The 12,189-nt window shown below is 51.3% G+C and overlaps 1 protein-coding gene across 2 annotated transcripts in view; it reads right to left on the bottom strand.

Moving 5' to 3' along the window:
- Window positions 1–1,575: 1,575 nt before the first annotated feature.
- Window positions 1,576–12,189, bottom strand: part of UBE3C (ubiquitin protein ligase E3C) — a 114,172-nt gene continuing 103,558 nt past the window's right edge. For both annotated transcript variants that reach the window (XM_069587241.1, XM_069587242.1), the window contains exons 22-23: window positions 8,999–9,129; window positions 1,576–3,184 (exon numbers count right to left, since the gene is read on the bottom strand). In XM_069587241.1, coding sequence (XP_069443342.1) covers window positions 3,014–3,184; window positions 8,999–9,129 — 302 coding nt within the window. In that variant the 3' untranslated portion in view covers window positions 1,576–3,013. The remainder of the gene's footprint in view (window positions 3,185–8,998; window positions 9,130–12,189) is intronic.

The following is a 12,189-nucleotide window of genomic DNA, read 5'->3' as shown; positions in this document are numbered from 1 at the left end:
GCTGGCGGGACGCAGACAGCAGCCCCACGTGCTCCCAGAGGTGCGGTCACTCAAAGAAACGAGGCGCTGAAGGCTGCCTCTTCTGCTTGTCGCCGCAGAGGAAAAGGGAATGGTGTTGCCTAGGGTGACAACGTTACAGCCGGTGCAAACAGCAAAATGTGACGTCTGCTGCCTGTGACATCAAACTGCTTAAGTTAAAACACGGTTCTATAATCGTGTTTCTAAACGCTGACATCACAAGCTTATTTACAGCCCTCATCAAAGCTGTGTATCCCTCCTGTGAAGACAAAGCCCAGGGTCCCCCGCTCTCCGACGGAGACCCTCCCTGAGCTGCAAAGGCCTAAAGGGAAGCAGGAGTCGCCGGAGGAGCCGTGTGGCTCGTGGAGGCACAAGGGAAACCGACGAAGCCCAGATGCTCAGGGACCCGGTTCACAGCAGGCAGCTCCACCTGAGATGCTGCGTGTGGCCCCAGGGGAAGGAGCCGGGCGGGGCCGCTCCCTGCGGGGTGGATGCCGCCTCTGAAATGCTCCCTGCAAGGCAGGCTGAGCGAACCCAATCTTCACCTTGCTCCCTTTTTTCTTGGTAAAAGTGCAAATCCTTGTTCAATTTCTTTTGGTTACTAAAAACAGGTGCTGAAGAGGGTCTGTCTTAGTTGGGGGAGACCGGTATTTAATTGTCCCCGTTTCACAGAAAGGCCTGAGTACTTTGCACCTCAGCTTACCTAAGAGCTCGCCGAGTTTCCTGGAAGCAGAGGCCTCCGGCGGGCCGTAGCTCTCCGGGGCGCCAGGGGCTCCTGGCCAGCCCCGCCTCCTTCCTCTCGGCCCTCTCCTGACTCCCCACCTGCGCCTGCTGGTCACCGGCCTCGGCCGTCCGCTCTGGCCACCACTGCGATGCCGGGAAGGAGCCTTCGGGAGCCCACAGCGGGCTCAGCGACTCACCTTGTCTGAGGAGTGGATGTTAACTCCTCCCAGGACAAACTCCGGGGACGTCTGCTATTCCGTGTGGCAGATGAGGCTGTGTGGTCCGGGACACCCTTCACTTCGCTACTGGAAGCCTTTCAGACCTGGAGCAGAGGAGCTCGGGACAGGTGACTAAGACGCCAGCGGAGTCCTAGCAAGGCTCCAGTTCCAGGCCTTCAGCTTCCATCTTTCTGCGTCGCAGCATGCCTGCAGCCGTTCTCCCTGGCACAAGCATACACACACCAGCAGGAGGCAGGAAGCCAGGACGGCCAGGAGGCGGCAGACAGGGTGATGGAGAAGGGCGAGCCTGACTTGAGCGCTGCTTCTCAGTAATGTGATGCCAAGCCCTCGGGACCCGGCAAGGTGGCAGCGGCCCCTGGCGAGCCTGGCTCTCCCCAGGGCCTGAGCTGGAGGGGCTGCCGCAGGTCCGCCTTCTCGAAGCCTCACTTGGGGCGTTTCAGATGCCAGGCGTCACTGTCTGGTGTACCAGATTCTGAACACAGCCTGTTATTACCCTGTCTCAACTGATGACATTTAAACAATGTGATAAACTGATGTTTTACTAGGGCAGAACGGAACCAATCACAATGATTTGGGGTATGAGTCCAACACAAACTTGGGAAAAAAATTTAATGCAAATATTTAGCCATTGGAACATACAAATAAATAAATAAGCTCAGATTAGCCGAGGAAGAAAATCCAAGTAAGAGTAACTGCCCATTTCTCTTCAGTCCCAGATATTCCATTTCCGAAATAATGATAATATACAAATCAATTAATAAGAAGATATAGAACATCCAACATAATACGACCTAAAATAAAAAAATAAAACCAAGGACAAACCCTAATTATTTTATTTCTGTATATCAAGACTACAAATAGCATTTAAACACTTAATTTATTCTTCAAATTAAGAAATTATACATTTTGTTTTGATAATGGTCACTGTCTTAAAAGTGTCATTCGGCTCCCCCACATTTAAAAGGATATTGCTAATTGTGGCCCGTCCCCCACGTCAGCCCAGAGCTCCAGTGACAGCGAGCACCGGCCAGCGCCTGCGTCCTCCGGCGACGCTCTCAGACGCTCCTCTCGCCAGGTCCTGATAAAGTGCCGAATCCCGAATCCCGAGGACCGCCCCGCCCCGCCCCGGGCGCCCGCCCCGCCCCGGGCGCCCGCCCCCTGCAACGCAGCACCCAGAACCCAGAACCGAGGGGGCGGGGCCCGGGCCGCAGTGCAAAGGCGCAGCGCCACTTTGGTTCAAGTGACTCGGGAGGGGCTGCGGGCCTCCTCCCCAAGCATCGCTCACCGCGGGTCGCACACGCCCAGGAGCAGGACGGAGCCCCCCCTCCCCCCACACCCCAAAAGCTCTCCAGGCACGAGGTGGAGACAGAAAGGAAGAGAGTGAAGGACCCGCCTCACACACACCCACACACAGGAATGTCCAAACCATCACAATGCAGGTCAGCGGCATACTGGAAACAAGCATGCTAGTCCCGATCTGGGGAGATGGCTTAAAAAACACAAATAAAATATTACCATTGTTATCTATTTTCCAACCTAACCACTTTGGGAAAAGGCAGCAGGAAAAAAAAAAAAAGCCTGTAGTTTTAACAATGAGGCTTGTAAACAATTCAACCACACGAGAAGCAGTGGCCCACGTTTCCCCAGAGGCCCGAGTCTCTGGGGACCAGAGCCAGGTCGGAGCAGCGGCCCCCTCCCCAGGCGCCAGGTCACCAGCTTGGGGGGCTTATCCGCAGCACAGCCAAAGCTTCATCTTTGGTTAATTTCACTGAGTTGCCACCAGTATTAAAACTGTGCTCTTCTTGGCAAAATTACTATATTAGCCACGTGGCATGTAACATTTGTTATTTTAAGTTATTCGAAAAGCAACGTCCATCTAAATACGTGAGCACAACTTAATAAATCACTTAAAAATGCAGGAAGGGGTGGCGGAGAGGGACCTGGGAGAGCTGGGAGTCCAGCTCGAGCGCCCTGCTGGCTGGGGGCGCATGGAGGCCAGGCCATCTCCGCAGAGGGTGGGCCACGGCCACGGGTCAGCTCAGCTCGAAGCCCGCGGCGCACTCGATGGCGTACAGGAGCTTGCTCCGCAGCAGTGCCTCATCCTGGAACTCGGGGAGCTTCAGCAGGTTCATGCAGGTGCTGGCGGTGGGCAGCCGCTCCAGGTCGGAGCCCCCGTTGTGGATGCAGAATGCGGGGTACAGCTCCTGCAAGACAGCGGGCACACGAGCGGTCACCAAGCACAGCCTGCAGGGAGCCTGTCAGACGCGCACAGACGCGACAGCTGTTCTCGTCTGTCCTCGTCTGTCCCCTCAGGGACACCCGCTTTCTCACTGCCCTCAAACTTGGCTCCAGATTTCTACCCAATATCGTGTCGGGGCTCCAGGCATTAAAAGGACAGAAGCAGCGTGAATACATGGAGCACAGAGTCCTTCTGGTGAAAAGGCCTCTAAAGCTTTTATCTTTCTGCCTTTTAAAAATAAGTTTAAAATTTTAAAAGGTACAGTGTAAAGAGCTGAATGCATAAATAAACCCCTTTGCTGAAAACATGGGAAGGGCCTTCTCCAAGTGAACCACAAAGGGACCCGGGAGCAGGATGCGGCGGCAGTGTCAGTCAAGGAGAAAAGGCGGTCCCTCTAAGCACGGGATGATGGGTGCTGGGGCCCACTTACAGAGGGCGGTGTTCCCAGAGCCCTAGAACCACAGGGACCGTCCTGGCGGGCCAGTGGTTAAGGCATGAGCTCCCAGTGAAGGGGACGGGGGTTCAAACTCTGATTGGGGAACCAAGATCCCATGCGGCGTGGCCAAAAAAAGAAGGCAGGGGGAGAAATCTTAAATGGTTTTCAGAAATGTCACCATAAATTACCGGTACTGTTGTTCTGAAATCACAGTAGTGTTATATGTAACTATTATGTGAGAATTACATTTAACTTATTGTAGGATCCTCTAATTCACCAGAGCAAGCAGATGAACTATTAAAATTAGGAGCCAAGATTAATCACTGGTAAAGAGAGATCCAAATATACAATCAAAGAAATAAAAACCTCTCACCCCTGAATGTCAGCTGGAAAAAGTGGTGTGAACGTTGATGAATTTTTCTCTCAAGAAGACAGCGCCCACGTCCTAGCTCTGTGCACTGGGAAGGCCTGGACACAGTAACCTCCGGTGACAACGAGCACACCAAGGGCCCAGCCCTGCCCTCTACCAACCTGGTCTCCAGGAAAGGAACCAGGGCCTCTTGGAAAACATGTGATTCCGACAAGGGCCAGCAGATGTCAAGCAAGAGTCACCATCCCGTCACATCAGGAAGCAAGAAGTCCCCCACAGCTGCTTGCGACCTATTTACAGACCCAGAGCCCACCGCCCAGCCGCGGATGGGACACGGAAGATCAAAGGGAGGGGGTGCCATGGGCGGAAGCACAGCAAACGCTAGAGGGTCAGAAGGACAGGAAAACTAAAATGGACTAGCTGTCCTTAAAACGCCAGCTGTCCCCCTCAATAACTGGTAGATGAGGACCAGCCCAGACCTACTCCATCTTTTCCGTAGCAGCACTCCTCAGGGTAACCTAAGAGCTGATGAGAAAAAATAGTCTTTCTTTACAGAGAAATCAGCTCAGAAAGGAAGAAAGGATACATCAGAACACGGGCGTTTTGAGGCCAGTGCAGAATGGTCTGGGCAGGGGCCGTGCACAGGGGGTGGCCCAGCTCCTTGGCGCCAGGACGCCCACAGCGGGGCCAGGCGGGGCAGCTGCAGGCATTGTTCTCTGTCATAACCAACCACAGCTCTCAACTTTCTATAATGAACACGTTAATTCTGCTACAAGGAAAGACACAAACTGTAAAAAAAATCACCTACTGACCACTGCCGAGGAAAACAGAACAAGACTGGAGTGCCGCTCCCGCCCAGCCGCGGCCTCGGGGCACCGGTCACACCGCGGGCGCCTGAGCAGCCGAGCGCGTCTCAGCTGGACCCCACCACCTGCGAGCTGAGCGCGGCACACACGCCACGCTGCGGCCAGCGCTGAGCGTGGGCGCGGCACACACGCGGCTCTGCCCTATCTCTGTGCTCCTCCGCTGGCAAATGGAAACTGCACCTCCTCAGCGACCTCTGTGGCAGGCAGCATGTGCTCTAGAACCACTGTCTTTCCTCTAATTATACTTTACGTGCCACTTCAAATATGTTTCAGTAGAAAACCAAAAGAGGAACAGAAAGAATATCTGTTACATTTATTACTTAGCACCCTGAAGATGTTGAGGGCAACGATTTCCTCAAAGGCCGGAATATACTGAAAACACCGCATCTGTGAGACAGAAGGATCGCTGTACACACAGTCGGCGCTCAATGCAAAGTCTGAAATGCATTTTGCAGATAGATGCCACATTTCACTGTTTCCTTCACAATGCTAATTAAACTTCCTACTTGGGAGTCTCAGCACCTAAGAAATGAAGCTCTTCACTGAAGTCTGAGTCAAGGGCACCACCCTGTGCATATGTGAGCAGAGTACAACGGGAATTTGCGTTAATTCAGAGTGAGGAAAACATCCATTTATTACGAGGCCGGATGGCAACTGAACAATCTTCTACGGCACTTTAGTGATTTCTGTGTCTGTAAGAGTCACATTCGTTAAGCATATTAAGCTTTAATTAGCTTCAGCAGATGCTGCTCTTCTCAGCAAACTGGCCATGAGCAGAGGCCTAACTTCCAGATTACGTGTGGCCACCCTGGCTGCTGAGGGTGCTTCAGCCAAGATACGCTCTCTGCTTGCAAGCCTGAGTCTGCCATCCCGCCAGCAGGCACCCTGAGCGAACTGGGGAGCACACACATCACAGTGGTTTACCCAAATCTGGAGTCTAAGGATGACGTCAAAAGCACCGGGAAACGCTTATCCTCACATTTATATGATTTCGATCACTGAAAAAACCCCTGAAATAGGATGACTATTTCATGGCTTCCAGAAAATTATTTTTCATGGTATAATGATAACTCAATCATGCTCATACGGGACCATCAACAGGCAACCAGAGAGTTTAACCGCAATTCTACTCGGGACTGGAAACGCTAATGCAACTCCCGCAGCTTTCCCACCCCCAAACCTCTGACATGCCGACGGGCTCCTCCACTGGCCAGAGCATCCAGACTCTTCAAGCCAGACTCCCCGTTTCTACCGGAGCAAATGCCTTCCACTCAGCTCTCTGATGGAGCAGGTCCTCTAAATCTCCCTTCTTGAAACCACACACTCAGTTTTCTTCCAGGTTTAGTGTGGTTTTTGAAACTGGAAGACTATAAGCTTTGTCTAAAACTATATGCTTTGTCTCTCCTTATAAATGTTGCTGACAAAAATTACCTAATCATACTAAAATCTTTATAAGGATTTAACTCATGTAACTGTTTATATCACTAGACAATAAAAACTTCTGATCGATGGAAAGCCTTTTCTATTAACTCCATTTAAATGAGCCACTGGGCACATTTCATCTGCATTCTTCCCGCTCTTTACATCCTTCCTACACAGCAAGGTTTCCAGACTTCACTACAAGCCTGCTGCTGCTGCTGCTGCTAAGTTGCTTCAGTCGTGTCTCTGTGCAACCCCTTAGACGGCAGCCCACCAGGCTCCTCTGTCCCCGGGATGCTCCAGGCAAGAACACTGGAGTGGCTTGCCATTTCCTTCTCCAGTGTATCAAAGTGAAAAGTGAGAGTGAGGCCGCTCAGCCGTCTAACACCTGCGTCTCCGCTCTGCGTGCTCACCGCTCTGCGCGCTCACCGCTCTGGCGCTTCAGCCTGCTCTCATTTCTACGCTGGCTGCTTTGTGGCTGTCCACATTAACTTCGTGCTCTACTACCTGGTAAACGCAGTTGGCGCTGGCTGTCCTGTTTTGCAGGCTTTATTTCCTCCCTCTGAGAACTTGGAAGACAGAAGGGACTTCAGCTCTGCCAGCACCACGGAGCAGCATTACTCATGATCGCTTACACTCACCTTACTACCCACTGCTCCCCCACCTCCTGTGGAGACAGAATCACCGCACCCCTGCCACAGCTCGCGCCCCATGTCTCCATTTCCCCATTCCAGTCCTTTATTTCATCTGGCTTCATCAGGCCTTAAGTCATAGCAGCACGCGGGAGCCTTTGTTGTGGCACACGGGCTTAGCTGCCTTCGGGCACGTGGGGCCTTGGCTCCCCAATCTGGGATGGAACCCTTGGGCCCTGCATTGCAAGGCGGATTCTCAACCACTGGACTAACAGGGACGTTCCCACTGCTCTAGTTCTGGGACACTCTTTGGGACACTGTATTAAGCTATTAATGTCAATTAAAAAAAATTTTAAAGTGTAATTCACATACTATATTTACTCATTTAAATGTAGTTTAAATTCAACTTCAGAATGCTGCCATCTCTCCCCCAAAGTTCTCCATTCCCACCCCTTTAAAGACGTTTTGTGTAAAAGGAACCACACAACCTCCTGTGTCTCACTCCATTCACTGACCACAGCGTTCCCAGTGTTCACACACGGGGCATCTCTATCAGCAATCCATTCCATTTAATTTCTGAACACAGCTCACTGCCGGGACAGACCACACTCTCTTTCTCCATGACCAGCTGTGGGCTGCTGCGGTTCTGTGAATGCTGTGTGAACACGTGAGGGCGTCTGTCTTGAGTACACGTGTCCTGAGGGTGGGACTGCTCCACTGCACAGAGGGACATTCTCAGATAACGTGACTGGACCGCTGAAGACAGCACAGACTGAAGGCAACCGGCCGCTAAACACAACGTGTGGCCTCAGACTGACTCCAGACCAGGAAGCGCGAGGTCCACGGAGGACGCCGCGGGGCTGGAGGCACTGCCGGCGCCCTCGACGCCTGAGGGCAGGTGGAAACAGGCGGCTGGCCCCCTCCTCGAGCTGATTCAGGGGGTCTGGCTGAGCCCTGGCAATGTTTACCTGTGACAAGTTCTCAGGTGATGCTGAAGCTGCTGGTCTCAGGTTCATACTTGTGAACCAGAGGGTTAGAAAATCTCAATCTATCACTGCACACTCTTTGATAATTTAATTGTGGTTATTAAGAGAGACTGGTGTTGCAAGAAAAATGTGCAGAAACACGATATTTTCTACTTACTCCCAAATGATTCCGAAAAGAAATACATGAATACAGAATGAGGAAACAAATGTGACTCAACGTTAACAGCCGGTCGACGTGGGCTGGGAAGTCCTCTGTTCAATTGTGGCAACTCTTCTATACGTTGTGAGTAATTTCAAAGTAAAACAACTAACACAGAGCTCATCAATGAAAAGTTACTGGAGGGCGGAGAGTTACTGGAGGACGACTGTCAACCTGCGAGCCTCACGAGCACCGCCAGTGTGCATGCTCCCCTAACTCGGCACTACGCCACGCTATGCGCAACCACTGTCTCTCTCGCCACCAACCCTAGCTCCGTTCCCCTTACTATGAGTAAGGGAAGTCCACGCTGCCCCGTGACCAGTCTCAGCTGACAAGAGTGTCCAGTCAGTTTATGAGACCAGCGGGAACTGCCAGCACGACACAGCAAGACCGAGGGACGTGAAGTGAGGTGCCAGAGAGCACTAAGGGGAGGCCAGCTTCTGCTCTATCACTCCTGGCAACAGACCCACGAGCACGTGGAGCCCGCGTCCTCTTCAGCTGGGAAGGGAGGCCAGCCTGCGCTGCAGAGACCCCAGGACAGGTGACGGGCGTCAGGGTCAGCCTGCCCGCTGCAGCGTCTGCTCACGCTTAAGCCTCGTCACAGCGACACCCCAGCAATACGTCAGGACTGTGAACGCAGGAAAAAAAACAAATAAGACCAGCTCCAGGTACACAGAGAACAGCTAATCCTTCAGTGACCAAGTTGAAACACTGGGTTAATGAGGCTATAGACACAGTGAAAAGTAACAGCCTGGTGCTGTGACCGCTGCAGTAACCACTGTTCCCTGAAAACGACGTGTGCGCCCTGGCTCACTTGGCTCCTACTGCCCCCCCACCCCACTCCCTACCGCTGGGCCCCAAGCTTGGGTACCTTAAACCCCAAGAGAGGGGGCCGGGAGCAGCTGGTCACAAACTTGAGCAGTTTGCGCTTCTCCTCGTCCGTGAAGCCCTCCACGACTCTCCAGAAGACCTTGATCACGGGGTGCTCGGCAGAGTAGCCTCCTAGGACAAAGAGGAAGACATCTTCAGGAAAAACAAGGTCAGCGCAGAATCGGGGCTCTCCCAAAGGCACCGGAGCAGCTCCTCTCCATCGTGCCGGGCCAGGGAGGGGCAGAGGCTTGCAGCTCAAAGCCGACCCTGTCCTGGGGGGCGATGGGCAAGGATGCAGAGAACAGAAGGGCAAAGCATCGGAGCCAGAGCGAGGACCAAGCAAGATGGACTCTGGCAGGAAAGCGAGCTGCCGGGATCGGCGCCTCCAGAGCTCCGCGAGGAGCTGGGCTTCGGCTTCGGCTGGGGAGCAAGCCCCACGGAACACAGGGCTCGCGCGACAGCCACGCACCCAGAAACGGTGGACTCACGGGGTTTTTATAGAGCAAGTCACTCCACCAACACATCTCGGTATGTAAATTTATCACCCATCCTTCTGACAACAAGGTACAGACCATGGATACCAACCAACCCCAGCACTCGATTAGACCAATGCTCTGAAGAGTAATATCTGCTACTTACAACTTTTAATCTAGTTAAGTGCTTCCTAAAACTAAAATAATTGCTATATATTGTTCCCTCACTGTTAATATACTACAGAAATATCATCGATAAAGTATCTTAAGTGTATTAATTGGCAACAAAATGAATATGGTAATATTTTAAATCTATTTACTGGAATAGGAACAGTTAAGACCGTTAAAGGTAAATGCTATCAGTGCAGACAGGATAATGCAAACAGGCCAAGACCACTTCTGGGCAAGGAAAGGCTGGACTGGTGGGGAGGACAACGAGACCTTAGGCATCACCTCCCTGGACAGAAGCATCAGAGTTCCAATTTAGAGAAATACAAATGAGTAATTACCGAAAGGGGAGATGCAAGCACATGTCTACATACAGGTCCGTTTCCAAAGCCTTCTCAAAAGTGACCCTGGAGGAAAGGTGGGGTGATAGCCCTCAACAGAACAGAGGGCTCCGGGTAGATGAGTCTGGACAGGTTTCGTTAGTTGTGGTAAAAGACACACCATAACACCTACCATTTAGGCCACTTTCAGCTGTGTGACCCCACGCACACTGCCGGGCAGCCACCAGTGCCCTCTCCAGCCCAACACTCCCATCATCCCAGGCAGACACGCCTCCGACCACGAGGCAGGACTGCCCATGCTCTTCCCAGCCCGTGGTGACTCCAGTCCAGCAGTGAGGAACTTGCCTCTCTGAGGTATTTCACGTAAGGTGAGCCCTACAGTATACATCCTCTGCGCCTGTCATCATTTCATCTATCATAATGCTTTCAAGAGTTCATCCACCCTGAAGCGTGTACTTGAGCAAAATTCCTTTAGACTTGGTTACAGTCCCACCCTATGCCTATAGCACACTTCCTTATCCATCATCTCAGCGGATACTGCGGTTATCTCCGGTTTCTGGCTCTCGTGAACAATGTCTCGTGAACACAGGTGTTTGGCCCCTGCCTCCATCCCCTTGGGTACAGGACCTAGGAGCAGAGTTGCTGGTTTACAGAGTAATTCTACACTGAGCTTTCTGGGAACCACTGTTTTCCACAGCTGCTACTTCACGCTCCCACCAGCAATGAATGAGGGCTCCAGCTTCACCACCCCATCAACACTCGTCTGCGGCCTGTGCGCCTCTCCCTTGGGCTCTGGTTTTCATTTCCCTAGTGGGTAGTCCGCTGAACATCTTCTGGAGCACACTGGCGTTCGGTTGCATCTTCTTTGGCAAAGGTCTACTCAAGTCCTTTGCCCGTTGTTGAACCAGCCTGTCTGCCTATTTAGCTGCAAGGGTTCTTTACGCATTTTGGGTACCAGACCCTCACCAGATACATGATTTCCAAGTGTTTCTCTCCCATTCGGAAGGCTGTCTTTTCACCTTCTTAATAATGTTCTCTGATGCATAAATCTAGTCTTGATGAAGGTCCATTTATTCACCTTTCTTTTCTCTGGTCATGCTTCCAATGTCGTACTAAGAACTTACTGCCAAATCCAAGGCCATGAGGAGCTATCCCTGTGTTCTCCTAAGACTTTTATGGTTTTAGGCACTAAGGTTCTTGAGCCATTTTTAGTTAATTTTTGTATATGGTGTGACTTGTGGGTACAGCTTCATTCTTATGCAAAAACCCAGTTGTTCTACATTTTTATATAGCCTGTCAACTTTTCCAAAGAAGTTCTGCATTTCACATTGCTGCCAGTCACGAGTTCCCATTTCTCCCCATACCAGCACTGAGGACTGCTGCCTTTCTGAGGAGCCGCTTCCGTGGGTGTGTGGCAGTACTGCACTGCAGTCTGACTGCGTTTCTTTAATGATCAACAGTGTTCATGCACTTATTTGCTTACCAGATATTTGTATATATCTTAAATGAAACACTTTTGTTTTTTCCCCATGTTTTAAAAGCCAATTATTTATCTTACTATTAAGTTGCAGAAGTTCTTGATATATAATGTGTACAAAGGAACAGAAACCATTATTAGATACATTATCTGAAAATATTTTCTCTCAACCTGTGGTTTGTTTTTTCTCTTTTTTGATGGCATTTTTTGAAGCACAAAATCTTTAATTTTGAGGACGTCCAAATTTCTATCCATTTCTTTTTTCTAGACCATGCTTTTCGTGTCCAAGTAAAAACGCTGCCTAGTCCAAAGGCACGAGAACTTCCTCCTATGTTCTTCCAGAAGTTTTGCAGTTCTGGCTTTTAACTACAGGCCTCTGATCCTGTTGAACTCACTTCTGCACACTGTGTGAGGTCAAGGTCGAAGCGCTTCTTTTCCAAGCGCACACCATTCCAGCACCATTGAGCTGCTGAAAGTCACTGGCTGTAAATCTAAGGATTTGTTTCTTTCCCTATTGCTCTCCATCAACCAGTATGCCTATCCCTGTGACAATTCCATGATGTCTTTAAAAAAACACTGCTCCACATTTTTGTCTGTGCTGGGTCCTTGCTGCTGCACACAGGCTTTCTCTCATCGCAGAGTGGGGCCTCCTCTCGCGCTGCAGAGCAGGGCTCCAGGGCGTGCAGGCGTTGGCAGCTGTGGCGCACGTTGGTTAGTTGCTGCATGGCACGTG

The sequence above is a fragment of the Ovis canadensis genome, chromosome 4 (assembly GCF_042477335.2).
Source record: "Ovis canadensis isolate MfBH-ARS-UI-01 breed Bighorn chromosome 4, ARS-UI_OviCan_v2, whole genome shotgun sequence".
Taxonomy (NCBI): Eukaryota; Metazoa; Chordata; class Mammalia; order Artiodactyla; family Bovidae; genus Ovis; species Ovis canadensis.
The sequence above is the reverse complement of the archived record's forward strand: the minus strand, read 5'-3'. Positions and strand labels throughout refer to the sequence as shown.